Below are 19,663 nucleotides of genomic sequence, written 5' to 3'. Positions count from 1 at the left end.
AACCGTTTGATGTCCTGGATCTGTTGGTCTGTATACAGGGTAACTGTTGGGACCTTACCACTCATTAAATTCACGCTCTTGACAAAGTGGCCGTGACTTTCTAGCATGGACTGTACAGTCTGTATATGGTCAGCAAAGTTTCTATTATTGCACCTGCCGTCCTGTATTTGCTGTTTCTTGTTTTGCCAATACTTTGCATTGTGTACCTGTTGGACAGAATGTAGACCATCCACTAACTTGTTTCTGTCATACAGGTCCTGCCACACCTGCTTGGGAGGCTGGTGCAGTGCTTTGGACTTAACCTGGTCCAACAGTGCTGGGTTTGTACGGAGGTACTGACGCGCATTGGCATTCTTGCTGACCCCATGCGGAAGTGCGCGCAGGTACTTTGCCAAGATACTCAGCAACAGCAATGCTTTGTAGCTTTGTGTTACTTTGAGTGATCCAGGAAATGCGCCGTTTGTACTCATGCCTATTGCTGTGGTACGAATAAGCCCTGTGCAGCACAAAAACCTGGTCGACATGAGGCTGAGGCTGTAGGGCTGTCAGTATATGCATCCGACCACCGCGGCCTTTGCTGCGCTTACGACACTCAGTGTGGTACAAACCATCCTTGAATTTGACCTCTGTCAACGTGGTACTGTTGACATATACAAACCTAGCCATGTTTGTTGGACCACCACTTGTCCAGGCTCCACAGTCATCAACTTTCCGTACTGATTTTTTTTTTTCATGCGCTGGACATTGTGTTGTCAAAGACAAAGAACACATCCCGTTTTTTTTCCTGGTGGAATTTTCTCCAAAGGTCTTACCTCATTTTCTGCCAGAATAGCAAACAATTCGGCAGTTGACAGAAAATAACCAGGCAGATGCTGGCCACCAGCTGCAGTGGTGACAGGTGTGCCTGAATCTGAATCTGATGAGGAAAAATCATGGAAATCAAAATCTGCAGAGCCACCAAGGCTTCCCCCTGAATTCCTACCACTGTCAGACTCCTCACTGATCCTCTTGCTCTCAACGGACCTAGTTGCAAGATCGAGAAGGGTATCGAGGGCACTGGTGTTAGAAGATTCAGACACTAGAAAGAGTGAAGGGGAGGTATCAGATCTAGAGTTAGCACAGGTGACTGCAGTTTGTACAGACAAACTGGGGGCTACCTCTAGGTCACTGCAGCATTCACTGTCAGAGGAAGAGCTGTTATCAAGATTTAAAGTGTCAACATCATGCAACTCTTTCAGCATCACAAAGTGGTCTGGCATGAAACGGCTCCCTCGCACAAAGCCAGCCTGTGTCCACATCACAGCCACCTCAGGTGCCAACACTGCCCTAACACCACGGCCATTGACCTTGCGGGTGAAGGGTTCTGCCATCAGGTAGTTGTTTAATCCTGTCGGAGGAAGATATGCACGGTGGTCAAATCTGGGCCGCAAAGTTCCCACATGTCATAGAATCCGAACTGTGTTCGATCGTGTTCGATCTGGGCAATTCGAATCGAACCCGCGTTCCATTTCGGGGTCACCTGCGGTCATTTACAATAAAGCGGCAAAACAAGCCCTTCTGCCTGAGTGCCTCGCAACAGATAAAAAACAACACTTTTCTATAGATACAGACAGTTTCCTGGACAGTACATGTCCGCTATAACTTTTGATGGGTATGTAACATGTAGACATGTAGCGAAACTACTGTCGTATCCTTGGGTGACCTTGAATACTGTAATGATTCTTTACGCTCGTATGAATAAAACAATGCACACTTTCGGGCGATATGACATGTCTGCAAAACTCGTTCAAACCTGAAAACATGGAGAGTCAAACATACTCCATTTACGGCTCAAAATGACTGTCACGATTGTCCCGAAAATCGTGCTTTAGGGATTTTTGAATTATGGGTAATTGAGTGCGAAAAAAGCCAAAAAATTCGATTTTTTCACCTATTTGTCGTCAAAAACTATACTTAGAGTCAGAAATTAAAAAAAATCCCTAAAGCACGATTTTTCATCTTATTCCTAGTCGTCGAAAAATGTAAAAATCAGTGATCCTGCGTAATATGTGTAGCCAGGTTTGCTTGGGGATTGGCTAAAATATGGGGTTGCGAAATCCCGAAAATTATCGACTTTTTTAACGAAATGCGAAAAAATCATCCATTTAGCGCAAAAAATCACCATTGAATATATGTAAAGACAATAATTATATTTTATTTCAACGAAATTTTCCCTTTGATACTAGTTTGTTTATTTTCAAATGTATTGCGGTTAGCCCAAAATTGCGTCTTGTAACCCGATACTTTATCGAACACCCCCAGCAATGGGAAAGAATGCCGTAGTAACAGACCGCCGTGATGATTGGATGGCAACTCCAAGCGCAGCACTGGAGGCATACATGATTAAAAGACCACTGTATGCTCCAGGAACAGAAACGCTGCGCAACAGTTCCCTGTACGTTGGTGTATTCACTCGGACATCTGAAATAAGGTCAGTGTAGTTGGAAGCATCCCGGTCATAGAATGCCTGGTTGGAGAATATCTCCAGGGCTGTCATTAAACGGATCAACAGATGGAAGTCATCGTGACCGTAAAGACCAACCGACAGGGCACGGAAATAGCAATTACCATCGCCAGCAATGCTAAGGGACTGTACGATATTTACCGGGGGGGAGGGCTGGTGCACTGGGGGGGAGGGCCATTAAAAAAATTTTTGGCCTGGGGGGAGGGCCATGGAAAAAAATTGAGCCGGGGGGAGGGCCATCGAAAAAAAAATCGGCCTGGGGGGGAGGGCCACCGAAAAACTGTTGTAAAATATGGCGTCGCGTAGTGCCGAATTACAAGAAATACGCCGTAAATTCCCCACTATAGTACGCACTTTTTACATTTTTCAAAATCCCAGAAGTGTCTCGGGCCGTCGCCAAAGTCGGGGTGCGTACTTTATTTGAGTTTTCCGCCGACAAATCCGTGGACGACCCAGGAATATAGCGGAACACCGGCACGGGGAGCTTGGAACATCGATCGTCTATAGCATGTTTAGATAAGAATATTGACGAGTGGAAATAAAGTTAAACTTCAATAAATGAACATATTTCCTGTGACTATCGTCGATATTGACACCAAGTTGCGGTAAAAAGAAGAAGTCAAGTCACCCACGGTAAGAAAATGTAGGTCTCTGGCAATGACACCCGGCGCTTTGTCATGCCGACAGGATCGTTCCCCAGCTAGCCGGCGCCGATCTCAGTGGAACCCCGGCAAAAATATAACCTCCCGTAAGTACACATACAATTGTAGGATTTATGAGTGGTAATATTTAAAAATGGTCCGCAAGCCGTGAACGTTCTTGATCGTCGTAACGTAACGTGTGATAACATAACAGTTGTGCCTCGACTGATGGTCATCATTTCCAATACACTTCCGGCTTGAGTTCAACTCGGGAATCTTCAACAAAGATTATGCCCATGTCGTTTCAAAGGTTCAGAAATTGTTAACCATGTTTCACTTCGTATCACAAAGATTTTTAAATCTTGATAAATGCCACAGGAAATTACTTAGTAGCGGGCTACACCAGCCAGTCGGCGACGTGAAAATTCCAGCTAGATGTACTCCTACTCGACTGTTCGGCAAGCTACAATGATAGGGGCGGAGTTAACTTAAAATGTAGTCTTTGATAAAATTTTACCGCCCGGCCGGTGGGTGGGGTGTTACACCTACAGCTGAAGAACACAAAGAGGGCCGTGGCATGCGCAGCTAGCGCTGAGGACAGCTTTCCAGAACATGGACCCCGAGAAGGAAGTCTTTCTTTCCTCTGAACAGACTGTACTTACCAGTTTTACGGAGTACAAATTAATACATGATGATGTAACGTTATGTGTTTATTCCTTTGATTTTGTGACAAAAACATCCATCACATAACGAGAGATTGCTTGAAACGCAGTCAAACTTGTCACTTTCTCCCGTTCGGAATCGCAAGTCCCATTGACCCCAGTAGTCTTTTGTTGTTGTGTTAATTGGTTTCGGTGTCGAATTTTAAATTCGGTAGCACCTCTACGCCCAAATACTCCGCCCAGTTCTCTGCCTGTATGATTGTTGCTCTCCTTGGGTCGATCGGGCGGGCGCTATTAAAGAAATGTTCGGCACATTTCGTATTAAAAATATTAAAGCTACGTACTTGTACATTAACATTCAACTACCCCCCGTTACCGATATAATCAATATTGAAATATTGAAATATTGTCTTTTTTCACGAATCTTTATTGACCATTGCTTGCTTGATCACCAACACTCCAAAGCTGGATCCAAATCTGTGCGTTTCGCCGCACTTGCCTTACCTTTCGATGCGGTGGTGACGGCAAGTCGGCTGCGGCCGGCGGTGAAAAACTTGAAACGTTTCCCGCTACGTTACCATACCATCACGTAGTACACGGCATAAATCTAGTTTTTAACAATTTTAAATTTGTTTGGAACGACGAACTGTCTTTAAGACATACATGCTACATGTTCACTGTGGTACCGGCCGTGCGTAGAAAGGGTGCGTACTTAATTCCAGTTTTTCCATTTTACGTTTCAGACGGGAATATTTGTCTCCCACCAGCCCCAAATCGGGGGTGCGTACTTTAATCGGGATGCGTAGTTCATTCGGGAATTTACGGAGGGAGAAAGAGACATGGACTGGAAAAATGGGGGGGAGGGCCACCGAAAAAAATTTTGGGGTGGGGGAGGGCCATTGAAAAAATTTTGAGCCGGGGGAGCGCCATGGAATTTATTTTTGAGCCGGGGGGAGGGCCATGGAAAAAATTTTTTACCGGACCATTTTGCACCAGCCCTCCCCCCCCGGTAAATATCGTACAGTCCCTAAGAGGCACATGGGTGCGAAGCATCACTGGATGTAACTCCTTCAGCACTTTCTTTGCTGTAGGGTCAACATGGCAGTGGCTATAGTCAACAAGAGAAGGCCGTGTAGGCATGTCAACATAAGTAGACATAAGGAGCAACTCAGTGGACACACGTTCTTTAAAAGCAGGACTGCACGGCTGGGCATCAGCGACATCTGCCAACCTAGAAGAAGATATAATAAATAATTAGAATTCCTTCCGTCTCGAAAGATATCGTACAAGTTCTAAATGTATTTGCCTACTGTAAAACAAATCTACGGAGAATACGAGAAGAGATGGCGCTTGTACAGTCGAAGTGCCAGCGGTCGAATGTTCCATTCCACTTCCGGGGTGTAATAAAACCTATAAGCAAAGCAAAGTTTTGTTATAGCGGGTGGAGGGCCAGTGAGAAAATATGTAGCTTTGTGGGAGGGCCAGGGAAATGTTTGTTGACTTCACACTTCACCCGCACGTAGCATGAAGGGTTGTGTATTTGCAGGAAGTATTTCCAATTGCAGAACAAAATTGTGACTCTTCTGCAATATCGAAGAGCACCGTGAAGAAAACATTTCGATCACTGCGTATCAATATCATCTTCATGTTTATTGTCAACAGTCATCTAAGAAACTGACAACAGGAGAGACAAGGGTGTTAGTAAGCATAAATTATAGCATTTTCCACAACTGTATGTCAATTTCCTTATTCAGTTGCCTTTGTTCTGCTGCCCTGTGTATAAGGCGCTGGGGGCCTGAACAGAGAATGCCTACTGTACTAGTACTGAGTACTAATCTCAAACCATGACTCATGAGGAATACAGTGCAATTTTACTAATGACGTTGAATGACGTCAAACAGCAACCTTGTCGTTTTTTTTATTTCCAAAGAAATAACACAAATGTGCGCTGAACAAACATCTCGCACACTGCAAGATTTTTCTGTTAATACTTTATCTTCCGTGAGGCGCCATGTTATTCAGATTGGTGTAATTGGTGTAATTGGACGTGACATTGTAAACCATTTTGCGCTGGGGAAAAGTGTGTGTTTGAGCGCTTTAAAAATTATGAAATGATGATAATACAGCAATATAGCTAAAAAAATACTATGGCATTTCAGAATTTGTGGCTTCTTCAGTAACATAGACGTTAATTCGGACAAAGGGTGATAACTACCTGGGTTGTAACCGAGCCATTCATCAGTCAACTTAAGTCCAAATCCCAACTGTTTAATCAATAGAAGGAATGTAAAATGCCCTTGATCTATATTATGTCTTGAGTCTGATCCAGCCCAGCGTTATTTCGCGCCAACCAACAGCATGTTGGGGGCGTGGCAATAATCCTGCATTCTGATTGGCTATTTCAAACAGCAAGGGGTCCCTTTCATATGTCCCTTGTTACAAGTGGAAAATAACAAAATCTGTTTTATTAAAGACATTTTACCCATTTCATGATAGAGACGTTAATATGAAAGTAGTTAAAATGGTAAATACTCGTACCTCCTCAACGCCGCCTCTGCATCGTAACTCACGCATACCGGGCGTTGAGAGGATGCACAGTTCGGAGCCACGCAGACTGGGCACATAAACCTCGTGGACATGTCGTTGGCACTCCATTTCCTGAAAATGTTGTCCGGAAAAGCCAGGCAACGACTGCCAAGACAAGGAAATTAGTCGGTGTTAGCTAGGATGAAAGCTCATTGGTGATATCAATTACAATGTCATTGACCAGAATGGGAAAGACATTGGGACATGTAACGGTTACCACGCACTTGGTAATTGACTTGGGGGAATTGACTTGGTTTTGAAATGAACATGACAGTTGAAGTTGTCATAGAATTGACTTGGTTTTGAAATGAACATGACAGTTGAAGTTGTCATAGAATTGACTTGGTTTTGAAATGAACATGACAGTTGACATGTTTTAAAATGAACATGTTGTAGTTGTCTGTGGGGGGCCAGAGTAATGGTTTTGAAAGTAAACTGACAGTTGTATTTGTCATGGAATAGAATTGGTTATGAACTGAACCTGACTGTTGTAGTTGTTGTGGGTAATTGACTTGGTTTTGTAATGCACCTAACAGTTGTCGTTGGCATGGAATTGACTTGGTTAAAATCACAGTTTTGTCATGAACCTGACAGTTGTCGTTGGCATGAAATTGACTTTGAAATAAAAAAGTAGTCATACCCATAGGTGACAATTCTCCGTGAAGTTTTATATTTTTCGGATTGGGAACAGTATAGTGTATGTAAACTGTGTGTGCACACGTGAGCACAAGTGTTTAAAAAATTGCTAAATCACTGTTTAAAGACATAAGATTGCGCTCGTGGCAGCCGCCCTCTTGGGGTCATAAATGTCCGACTGGGATATTATACAAATACAGGCGACATCGAAAATCAACAACACGACAAATGTATTAATGAACTCTGTTAGGTGACGCATTGTTCTACCTGCAAACACAGAAAACGTGTGACCACAAGACCCCTAAATGAGGTTCTTCCATCATGGAGTAATGAAATGTTCAGTACTGTGAGAATTGATAAAAGTTGCTTTCCGTGTACTTATTAAGTCATTCTAAAATGTACATAAACACATATTATGCAATGACAGAAAACAAGGTGGTGCATGATAATTTGCAAAGAAACAGTATGTACTTTCTCAACTACATGCATCCTATTCTTTTATGTGAAAACAGGAAAAGGCAGGTAGGAAACAAAAACTGTTAGGAAACATAAAGCTTTATTTCACGGATAATCATAATGTTTTGTTGTGAATAAGGAAGCAATAATTTTCGGGATCAAAATATTAGTAGTAAAGTTTTTACCAAAGGTTTAAAGCATAATTCAACCAACAGTTACGAAAATTCTCTCACGCGCCCGTTGGAAACCTTAGAAGTTCACTGTTAATCATTGAAGGCATCCACTGCAGTTTTGATGGCTTGGAAACTGAAAGCATTCTAGTCATAGCAATTTTATTCTTGTCATTTACATGTATGTACATAGCGAGATGAATAAACTGTGACTATTCTATATTGAATGCCATGTGACATTTTATTGTTGTAATTTCTGATGGGAAAATGTTACCGGAAGGGCTCTGGGCTAAAATATAGGGTACCACCCAGAAAATGAAAGGCTTGTTTCTGCAGTTATGAATGCATTAAGTATGAAGTTATAAGTCAAATTTGCTAATGTGTAGCAAAAGATTGCCTTATTCCGAATATTTCGAGTTTTGCTGCCCTGTAATAAATCGAATTGCACGCCTGTAAATGGGGTTTTCTTGGCAGACAGACAGACAGGGATATGAAATCGTGGAAGAAACTCCGGTCTGAGACCATAATCCGAATTTTTTTTTAACGGAACCACAATCCTTTGCGACACAACATGGCGACCGTGCAACAGGTCAGGATGGAGAAAGCACATGGCAGCGACCAGAGAGAACTGTTAGACTGACTTTGTAATGATGTTACGAAGGTATAGGTCATTTAGATTGGCAGTAACAATACAGAGGAATAACTGGTGTCGTTGTAAGAACTTCTGATTGAAGCACACGACAATTTCTAACCGAACTTCATAATGAAATTTGCATCTATAATTTGTAACACGTCAGTGGCAAATAATTATAAGCGTGACGCGCCCCTAGCTGGCAAATAAGAGAGATGGTCGGTCATGGAAAAAGTGATTTGTCGTTAATACCTTTCCAGCTTTCATATAACAGGAATTTCAGTCACAAAACTGTGAAACATATGTCACTGTGTATACTACTATAAATATATTACTGACGTCATGGTCTAGAAAGCACAGCGACGCAAGTATGATCTTTTTTCGGACCGAAAACTGTCAATCCAGTACCACAAGTATGCATGGGTTTTAAATCATATCATGGACGATTTGCAACCATTGCATGATTTTGTCAACGTCGCCGCTGAGTTGTTTCTGAACAAACCCTGTACCCTGCGGAGTGTGGTTCAGCAGCAGTTGTCCTTGGTATAGACTTTCTACAGTCAGGCTTTCAATTACTGGATAAATGTGCACCTTGGTACGTGCACACAAAATTACAGCTGCTCACCCAAAAGTTTTTTTTCCTGTTGGTTCAACGGAGAAATGAAATACATGTATCTTTGTAGGCTTATGTATATAAACATATATTCTACACATCTAGGTGTAAGGCCACACCAATTTAATTTCTTGGTTAACGGATGCGCCCACTTCATTTTTTTCCGGATTGGCAAAAAGGAAATTTATCATCAACTGCAAAATGCTCATATTTTGCCCTTAACAGTTAGAAGCAGTCCTTTTCTTCATAGTTGTGACAGTTATTCCATCTTTCAATGCAGTGTTAGCATGAAAAGTTCAAGATTCATTGTTTAAAATTTTGAACCAGCCCGGTTTGTTGTGTATCATACCATTTTGGCCATAATATATAGGATGCCTAGGCCTGTTTTTCCAACTGGTTCAGTTCTTAGTCAAATCGTCTCTCTAGCTACGTAAGTCTAGGTGCCAGGATTGACGGAATTGTCTGAAAGCCCCTACCTTTATTTGAAGCGTATTGAAAAAGGACCAAAAACCAGAACAGGACATAAGAGCAGTGAGGGAAGTGATGGCAGTGATTCAGACGATGACCTACCAGCTATGAACACTTCCCTGCAGCAAGACCCATGCAGTAAGCCAATTAATACTCCGTGAAGGAGGTATCCCTCCTGCAGGAGTATTGTGGTCAGTTTGTATTTTACGTTCGCAGCTAAAACACACGGTTCCATTTGTTTAACCCTCAGTGTTACATGTTGGGATATTGTTGCTTTTTTCTTATGTCCAGTAATTTGTTGTGTTTTTGATGTTATACAGCCTGTATTTATACAAAGTGTTGGCCGGGGAGTTCTGATGAGGCCGCCACGAGTGCGATCTTATGTATTTGACCAGCAATTTTATTTCAGTCATTTTTATAATACATCAGGGTTGGACAAGTCTACTTGCGCAGGGCAAGTGAAAGCACTGTTTGGGCAATTGCATGTCCTCAGAACTTGCCCAATTTGGCAAGTATATTTTTATGTCCTGGTTGATAAAGCATACATCATAAACTTGGAAGTGCTTTCCTTCTTACAGAAGAAAAGAAAAATTTGCTTGCAGCAATTAGAAATGCATAGAAATATGTGACATCTTATTCAGATTTTGGGCAAGGGAGAAATCAATTTGGGCAAGTAGAAATGACCATGTACTTGCCCAACAAGTGAAAACTTGTACAACCCTGTACATTGTTACAAGTTGTGAAGTACTATAAAACTTCACAGAGAATTGTCGCCTATGAATACTTGTTTCTGTCGTGTTTGAAAGGCGTGAAGTTTACCCTACTACACACTGCTCTTGAGTAGTCAACACTGTTGGTTTGCGTAACTGAGTTTTGTGTTTTGTAGAGAACTTCCTGCCACATTTGCTCTGTCACAAGCACATAAATGAGGCACATGCAAAATGTTGATGCCACAATGGTATATTTTAGAATCATAACCCTGAACACCTGGATTAACAACATTGTGGGGTTGTTGCCAGGAGTTTAAAAAACATATTACAGCTGTCAAATGTGAATTAAGTCCTATTGATGTATTTCAGAGCCAGCTTTTAAGGCAGGAGATGTCGTGTGGGTAAAGCGTGGGACAGATGCTTCATGGCCTGCCATTGTAAGTACAGTCTGTAGATATGTATTAATGAAACTGTTAATTGTAACATACTTTAATGTACAACTTATAGGTTGTATATTTGTATATATTCACAGATACATGTACATATTGATACCTTACAAAACATTGCAGGTTAAGCATGTGTACCAACAAAAGCAGCGGCTGTCGGTCATTTTCATTGGGAGCAGTCAGGAAGAATGAGTTGCACATTACACAAGTACGTGTGTATGCAGAATTTCTCTTTTTAATACTCTAGCAAAGGTTTAATATGTAACATGGTGATGATTTGTCCTTTTTCTCAAATCAGGAAGACAGTAAACTTCAGGTCGGCATACATGTACAACAGCCGGATGAGTATTTTTTTGTATTTCTTCTTCTTCTTCTTTCCCGTACGTGCACAACCTCAATAAGTTGAGGGCTCCGGCACGGTGAGGGGTAGGGGTTTTTGGTTTGGATTTGGGGTGTCGCTCTTATTTTGTATTGTGTATATGTGTATATATATGTTGTTGTAGTCTGTTGGCTACAGACTACAAGCTCCTCAGTGGGCAGGGGCGCCACTCCCTGTCCGCCAGCTGGGTGGCGGTGAGTACCCGTGACTCTTGTTTGGGGTTACAAGGTGTGAATGGCATTTTTAAATGCCTGCAGTGACTTGGCTTTAACCACACTATCTGGTAGGCGGTTCCATTCTCTAACAGTTTTAGAGAAGAAGGAATTTAGGTGATAGTCAGCTCGTGAGCTTGGAGGGTGGAGGGCTAAGCTGTTTTCAGTGCGAGAGGGAGCTCGTAGCCCCTTGCTTGCTAGCGACATGTTATTTGTGATCTTATAAAACATCTGTAAGCGGGCGTTTCGCCTCCTTTCTACGAGCAAAGGCCAGTCAAGTGTGACTAACATGTTAGCCACACTAGACTGCCGTCTGTAGCGGCGGAGGGCAAATCGAGCCGCCCTTCTCTGGACAGCCTCCAGGTTCCTTATATTACTTTGGGTATAAGGATCCCATACCGTCTGACAATACTCTAGTATTGGGCGCACTAGGGTTTTGTAAGCCCGGGCTTTGACCTGTGGATTTGCAATGTTAATATTGCGTCTCAGGAAGTTAACGGTATTGTTGGCTTTTGAGGATACGTGATCTATATTTCTATATATATTTCTATGTCACACATCACGAATTTCGATACTAGTAACACAGGTAAAACCTGAAGGCTCAAGAATAGACGTAATTCCAATCTCCGCGGCCATTTTGAAAAGCGGGTCCCGCGAGAGTAGGCGGTGCGCGAACGCACGTGATTTTGCACGAAAACGAGACTGGTGCTTATACTGATTTCATTCAGCCCGCCTACACAATGGAGTCTAATGGCGCGTCCAGCGTTGCTGCATCTTCTTCGGTAAGTTACGTTCTTGTACGATGAAAGATCGAAATATTTGTACGTGTTACGAATAGATAAGGTTGTTGTGAACATTTGGGTCTAATTTCAGCCGGTAGAAATGACAAATCCCCGCTCATTTTCCGTATTTCTTGACCGAACTCATTGTTTACTATATGTACGTCATACGCTAAACGCTAGCTACGCTCGCATGAAAAAATACGTAATATACTGACTTCATTCGTACAAAACCTGTATAGGGACGTGAAAATGACAGGTAGACATCCTTGTGGTTAAACATTTAGCGAAATTTTGGGGTTGTTCCGGAAATTTCACGATCGCAAGCCGACATTGGCCTTAGATATCGTCGTGCGTAAATCGCCAAGTGGGGGAGGGGGGCGCTCGTACGTAACGTCTGTTCTTTCGAAGATTATCCTCTACTTTCTCCGGTAATATTTCAGTTTAACTGGATTAACTTCCACAGAAACGTACAAATGTTGAACTGGGATTCTAGCGGGGCGAACTTTACCGCAAAAGTGACGATTGCGAGTCGAAAATTTAATCATTTTTTAATACTACGTCTCGGTGTTGTGCATGCCTTTCTTCTATTTTCGTGTAACTTCGCGGCAAGTACTGCTATACTGTGCCTTCATTTCGGGTGGATTTGTGGTATCGGATTATCTTCTATTTTTATTAGGAGTTTAAAAATGGTTTATTATTGTTCTATAGTATGTGTAATGTTTTTGCTTCTTTTCTTTTCAGACAAACACATTGACGACTGCCAAGAATGGATCCAAGAAGAGATTCAGTGCAGGGACCTACTGCAAAGCATATGGGTGCAACAGCTCATTGTACAAATGTGTGGATGGGAAACAAGTCCCGACGAAAATATCATTTTTCGGTATCCCCAAAAAAGTACTGGAAGACAAAACTAAACTGAATCATTGGGCTGCTTTAAAAGACAGATTGGTAGGGATAACTTTACCCTTGACAAGTACTCCAAGCTTTGTGAAAAGCATTTCAAAGAATCAGATATTGTAAGGCGATCAGCAATGGGACTTCTGTTGCAGTCTCCAAGGCTTAGGGAGGGTAAGTTAACTTGACTATATGTATGTCCTGTTGGTTTGAATTGTTTTTATTTTGACTCATCCAGAGATTATACTTGCAATAATTAATATTGGCATTCTTAGTGAAAATTTTCCCTTATGTATTCATGTTAGGTGCAACCCCTGTCCTTCATTCGTGGACTAAAGTCACACCACAGAGACCAGCTCCGAAACCAAGATGGTGTCCTCCCCCCAAGAAACCCAAAGGACCACAAAAACTCAACAAGGTATTATGTCACATGTGGAATGTACATCTCTTTAATGTGGATACTTGTCATTCTTTTATATTTTATGTCAAATATTTCAGGGTATATAATAGTGGAACTCACTGTCACCAAGTACAGTAGGGGCACTGTCAATAGATAGCTTTAAACAATGTCTAGAGCTAGAAGTTCAAGGGTTAGGTGTAACAAGTCGATCGGTGTAATATAGCCAGCTGCCGCCGCGCCGCGTGCCTGCGAAGCTGGTGTGTTACGCCGAAAGGCGGTTATACCGGCTATACAGATACAGATACAGATAATAGTAGTGTATATTTGGGAATCAAAGTGAGTAAGAACACCTGTTAGTTTACACCTGAAGTGAAGGTAAGCTGTTCAGGCTGGCACCAAGCTGTAGGTCTTGTAGTGAATATATTGTCAAATTTTACCGTAGACATTGCATGAATAACTATACTGTGAAATAACACTCATTCTCTCTTAACAGATTGTCGTCTCAGAGCCTGACATTGCCATGGACACTTCAGCAAGTGGCACTTCTCCTGACCTCGACGTCTCTATGGATGCATCTGGATCAGGGCTGGACATGGACATAGACCAGTCAGTGCCAGACTTTAGTGAAAAGACTTCAGAAGTGGACACAGTCTCTAAGACTACTAGTATTGTAACAGTATCCCCGCCACCTGTGAAAGTCGATGTCAGTACTCAAACAGCCTGGACACCTCTAAGCACTTCCACCCAGACAACATCTGATTCAGATTGTAATGTTCAAAGTGTACATGATCATGTATACACATTTGTTAAAGACAAGTCCCAGACACTTGAGTCTTACAAGGATTATGTATTGCAACTGGAATCAAAACTTCAAGCTGTTGAGGAAGAATGCAAGCATCTGAAGAAAACTGTACACAGTTTGAAAGCTCAGGTAAATGCAAATACATTTTGTGCAAATGCTTTTAGGGGTGACGATGATGCAATGAGGTTTTATACAGGTTTGCCTAGTTTTGATGTCTTCATGGCATTGTATGAATACATAGCACCTAAAGCAATGCAGTTACAGTATTGGAGGGGTAGCAGCACTGTTCGTGACTCAAAGCCACACCAAAGACCAGGTATGTGCAGACCAGGTCCAAAGAAGAAGTGCACTCTGTTAGATGAGTTTTTCCTTGTGTTGGTTAGGCTTAAAGTTGGGTTGTTCCACAAAGATTTAGCCATCAGATTTAACTTATCTGAAAGCACAGTTTCCCGCATTGTAACCACCTGGATTAACTTTCTGTACCTGGAGCTTCCTTTGATGTTTCCGTTTCCGACACAAGCAGACATCAGGGCAAACATGCCTTTGCAGTTCTCTCAGTATCCAACCACCAGGATTATCATTGACTGTACAGAGATTTTCATTGAAGTCCCATCTGCCATGCTTGCTCAATCACAGACATGGTCTAACTACAAGCACCACAATACCTGGAAGGCACTTGTTGGTATTAGCCCAAATGGCATGGTCACTTTTGTCTCAAAGTTATGGGGGGGTCGTGTTTCAGACAAGGCTATCACAAGGGATTCAGGCCTACTGGCTTTGTTAGAAAGTGGGGACAATGTCATGGCTGATCGTGGTTTTGAGATATCTGATATTTTACCACCTGGTGTCTCACTCAACATCCCACCATTCAAGGGGGATCGGGCAGCCCTGTCTGCAGCTGAGGTCCAAGAGACAATGGACATTGCTTCAGTAAGGATACATGTTGAGAGGGCTATCGGTAGGATCAAAAACTACCACATTTTAGATGGAGTGATGCCAATAACAATGGCAAAGCAAGCAGACCAAATTTTCACTGTATGTGCATACTTAACAAACTTTTCACCGCCTCTGGTTAAGAAAGAATGAGCTTGATAAGTTTAGTTCCATCTTATGGTATTGTGTACTTATACACCCTTTTCATGTGCATACTTAACCTTTTCGCACGAAGAAAGACACTTGACCAGTTTATTTCCATTTTATGGCATATGTATATTGTATTAATGAGCACTTGTAAATCATTTACAGTGATTATTTATAGTACTGTGTTTGGAAATGTATAATCTATACAATGTGCTGTGGTCTTACTAGATTTACTTGCTCAAGAAAAATTGCCAGCTTATATTAAGTTATAAGTAATGGTATACCTCTTAGAAAAGTGTGAGGTCAGAAGATTATCATTCCATAATCACTTTGTACCATTTATGCAATAAATTGAAGAGCCAACAAGCAGATGAGGGCTACAATAAAATACATGTTGTTCAAGACTTTGATTAAGTTTGCTTTTATCTATATATAGAGATTGAGAGAGACAGTTAAGTGTTTGGTTCACTAAGATTCTTGTAAGAATCATATCAGTGTACATGACAGATTGTTAGCTATTGCCTGTGACTGACAATATTACCGACACCCACCAACGAGGAGGTCATCTGTCAAAGGGTGTCATCCCCCCAATCACATAAGTTTGTGATCCCAGTCTAAGAAAATTGTTACAACAGCTACTAACTATGCAAGATACATATGGGGATAACGGCGAACATTAAGTTGGGCCCCCTCAACAAGCCCACTGAGAATCTCATTCTTGAACACAAAAAATGAGGGTTACATAGTTAATGTTCTAGCCATATGCATACAGAGCATAGAGAGTGGCAGTAACTAACAATAATAAAGCACACTAGTTCTTCCCCCAAAGCAGGAGAGACATAGAGGTACATAGAATCCAACTGCCCATGTTCAGTTTTTTTTACAAAGGTTTCAGATACAGTTTCTTTCCACACATGGCTAGGAAAACTTACAACAGCCACTAACTATGCAGGATACATATGGGGATAAAGGCGAACATTAAGTTGGGCCCCCTCAACAAGCCCACTGAGAATCTAATCATCTAACCTTGAACACAAAAAATGAGGGTTACGTAGTTAATGTTCTAGCCATATGCATACAGAGCATAGAAAGTGGCAGTACATGTACTATCAAACTGATCACACTGAACCAGGAGAGAAGTTGAGTCCAACTGTCCTTGTTGTTTCTTTTACAATGGTTTCCACAAACCCGCCTTGTACAGTTTCTTCCCGCGTCTGACTCTCCTTGTCAGTAGTTCTGGCAGGATAGCTGACTTGAAGAAGTGGTCTAACTTAGGGAGATTGACCTGCCGCCACTGGGAGTCCACGAAAATCCTGTCACGTGCAATGTTGCCAGGACCAAAGTAGACAACAAAGTCTACCCACTCCAAGTCACAGCAGTACAACTTGGTGGTAGTACTTGTGACTTGGCTTGAGGCAGACCCTGCCATCTACTTTAGTCAGAAAGAAGGCACGGTCCTGGATGGCTTCTTTGATTGTACAGCCCTGTTTGGAGTAAGGGCATTTCACCTCCAGGCCTCCAACAGTCTTACCAGCTACCTGCACAAGTCTATCCACAGAAGCCCCCAACCACGGTCTCTCCAATGAGAGGATTAACCCTGCCTCTATGCAGTCCGCATGGAAGTTTTCGCTGTGAGCGAGGGACAGGTACTCATCCACGGCAACAGTCTCGTTGTTGTTTCCGTATGTAGTTGCTTTGGTGGTGAAACTGCTGTAAAGCATACCCTTCACTTTATTAGAGGGCTCCACCTTACAAGTAATGGCACTGCCAAAGTTTGATGATGTCAGTTTTTCTTTCCTTTTCTCCTTCCATGTTTCGCTGGAACCCTGCCCTCTTGTTTCCTGTTCTGTGGTCAACTGTTCATCCCTTGAAAGTTTCATTGACTTCATGTACGTTCCCATCATGTCCGAAAATGCACTGGTACTGAAGTCGTACAAGTCATTGAAGGGAAGGTCAAAGGAACCGTTGTCTTGTGTGTTGTGCTGGGGGTCCAGGGAACCGTTGTCTTGTGTGTTGTGCTGGGGGTCCAGGGAACCGCTGGCTTGTGTGTTGTGCTGGGGGTCCAGGGAACCGTTGTCTTGTGTATTGTGCTGGGGGTCCAGGGAACCGCTGGCTTGTGTGTTGTGCTGGGGGTCCAGGGAACCGTTGCCTTGTGTGTTGTGCTGGGGGTCCAGGGAACCGCTGGCTTGTGTGTTGTGCTGGGGGTCCAGGGAACCGTTGTCTTGTGTGTTGTGCTGGGGGTCCAGGGAACCGTTGCCTTGTGTGTTGTGCTGGGGGTCCAGGGAACCGTTGTGAGAGTGGCTGGAGTTAGAGGATGTGTCTCTATTAGCTCCATATAAAAGAAACATCGAATCTGGACACATAGACCCCATCTTTTGTCTGAACATGTCCAGTGCATTTTGGTCCACTGTCCTGTGGTGAAGTGCCCTGGGGTCATAGTGGTTTGTCTTCATGTACTTTGTCTCCTTTCCGTAGCGAATCCTTCCTAGTTTCACATTTGTTATCTCTTGGGCTTCAACCTATTGTTTGGAAAAACAGTTAAAACAGTTATGTATTAATATGACGGTATCAATATTTGGGCTAGCTATGTGCATAAAGTAAAAGTAAATATTTTTTTTGCCTTTAACTCATCTTTATGCATTTGTGATCCCTGGTAAGTAAAGGCATAGTCACAGACAAGTTAACACAGACTGAATGATGTAGAATGATAAAACGTACTGCTATAATATGTATTCCTGATAAATTATGTGTGTGTATGTATGTGTTTGTGTGCATGTATGTATGTGTGTGTGTGTGTGTGTGTGTATGTATGTATGTATGTGTGTGTGTGTGTGCATGTATGTATGTAAGTGTGTGTGTGTGCATGTATGTATGTGTGTGTGTGTGTGTGCATGCATGTGTGTGTGTGTGCATGTATGTATGTGTGTGTGTATGTGTGTGTGCATGTATGTATGTGTGTGTGTGCATGTATGTATGTGTGTATGTGTGAATACATAAACCGTGTAACTTATAAAAATGTAGATCATAAACACCTTGTCATTGCGTGGAACATTCCAGACTGAGAGCCTCGATGTTGACGACACAGGGGTTGGATTGTCCCTCAACTCTGTCTTATTGAACGCCTCGATGGCAAACAGTAGCCCTCCGATATGGTTACATTTGCCAAGTCCTCCAGGGCATGTCCTGCGTGGAAAATACAATAGTTTTAATAAATGGTATACACATTGTGGTGTCAATCAGTAGTATTAAAGAACTGTGATGAGAGACTTAGAAGAGATGGGGATCACTTGGGAAGGAGCCCAAAGGTAAGCACAGGACAGAAGACAATGGAGAGCTTTGGAGGCCTGCATCGTCGACAGATGACTGAGAGCGTTGAAGATGATGATGATTAGAAGAGAATATATTGATCTTAATCAAGGAATAATACACAATTTAAAAGTCCGAAAAGTTTAAAACAACATGTATTAGCAGTTCCAGTTACCTGGGCCAGTACTAGGTGTGACAAATGGTGCTTAAAATAATAGATCCATGTGCAGGTACTGATACATCTATGGCATTTCACAAGTATCATCTTATTCAAAGCCTGAAAAGTTCAAAAACAATGTGAGTTAGTTGTCCTCGTTACCAGTGAGAAGTGTATCAAAAGCCAACAGGGCTTGATTACATAAATCTGTGAGTACAAGTGCTGGCACATCAATGGTATTTGACAAGCATCATCATATATTTTCAACGTCTGAAAAAAATTATAAAATGTGGATTAGCATTTACAGTTATCTGGGTCAGTAGGAAGTGGAACAAAGGCCAACGGGGCTTGCATGAATGGACATATCAGTCACCCTGCTGGACAATCACATGCTGCCTTGGTGACTTGCCCGTTGTTGAATCCGATGATCGTGCAGTACTTAGCCTTTTCATGCTAGGCAGCACCTTTGCCTTGACATAGGTAGTGCCATGTTTCTTTGCAACCTGCATGCCCTTTACATTGCCCTCTGCAAAGTACTGGTAAGCCTTTAGCTTTTTGTACGATGTCGACGCAAGTTCAATGTGCTTGAACTTCTTCGTCAGGGTTATAAAGTAGGCATACAAGGCTGCAAAGTTAAACAATGGCAGCTGCCTCATGTCAGTGGTCCATACCGAGGCCCTGGTCTCCTGCTCCAGAGTTTTCACATCGCACTCAGTAGCTGATACCGGGACAGGAGCAGCCCGGAAACCTGTCTCTAACCCACGCCTGTTTCGAGTGGAACATTTAGTTCGAACGCGCCGCTCCGCGCCTAACCTCATTTGCATATATGGGAAAATTAACCTGCTCATTTGCATATATGGGAAAATACCGTGTTCCCGCTAGCGCACTGTGACTTTTGGCCTTTGACACCACAAATCATGACGTATAGTCACATGCAACCATTTGCAATGGGAACAACGTTGCTACAGGGTAGCGAACAGAGTCTTGCGAGAATTGGTTGAGTCTTTAGCACCTCTAAGCCGCGAGAATGCAGAAATTACGAAGAAAACTGGCTGGTCTCTCTTCGGATGTGTATTAAAGAGCCTGGTAAGTAACGTTTACTTCTTGATATTTCCGTATGACTACAAGT

General features: G+C 42.5%; 2 protein-coding genes across 4 annotated transcripts; one reads left to right on the top strand and one right to left on the bottom strand.

The window, feature by feature from the left end:
- Positions 1–11,730: 11,730 nt before the first annotated feature.
- On the top strand, positions 11,731–15,512 carry LOC109464218. 3 transcript variants are annotated; one of them, XM_019761152.1, is made up of 4 exons: positions 11,731–11,895; positions 12,637–12,963; positions 13,095–13,207; positions 13,683–15,512. In XM_019761152.1, the coding sequence occupies exons 2-4, from the start codon at positions 12,927–12,929 to the stop codon at positions 15,075–15,077; spliced, it is 1,545 nt and encodes a 514-aa protein (XP_019616711.1). In that variant the 5' UTR covers positions 11,731–11,895; positions 12,637–12,926; the 3' UTR covers positions 15,078–15,512. The 3 variants fall into 3 exon arrangements, with proteins under 3 accessions (XP_019616711.1, XP_019616713.1, XP_019616712.1); XM_019761154.1 differs by lacking the exon at positions 11,731–11,895 and adding an exon at positions 11,915–11,934; XM_019761153.1 differs by lacking the exon at positions 11,731–11,895 and having other exon boundaries at positions 12,452–12,963.
- A 121-nt stretch (positions 15,513–15,633) lies between these two features.
- LOC109464203 lies at positions 15,634–19,352 on the bottom strand. The gene is made up of 3 exons (XM_019761137.1): positions 18,908–19,352; positions 18,104–18,306; positions 15,634–17,590 (listed from the first exon to the last, which is right to left on the bottom strand). Exons 1-3 carry the CDS (start codon positions 19,350–19,352, stop codon positions 16,442–16,444), a joined length of 1,797 nt encoding a protein of 598 aa, XP_019616696.1. The 3' UTR covers positions 15,634–16,441.
- Positions 19,353–19,663: the final 311 nt, after the last annotated feature.

Source organism: Branchiostoma belcheri, unplaced genomic scaffold, assembly GCF_001625305.1.
Source record: "Branchiostoma belcheri isolate BF01 breed outbred unplaced genomic scaffold, Haploidv18h27 scaffold134, whole genome shotgun sequence".
NCBI lineage: Eukaryota > Metazoa > Chordata > Leptocardii > Amphioxiformes > Branchiostomatidae > Branchiostoma > Branchiostoma belcheri.
Note: the sequence above shows the minus strand (reverse complement) of the source record. Positions and strands in the feature narration are given on the sequence as shown.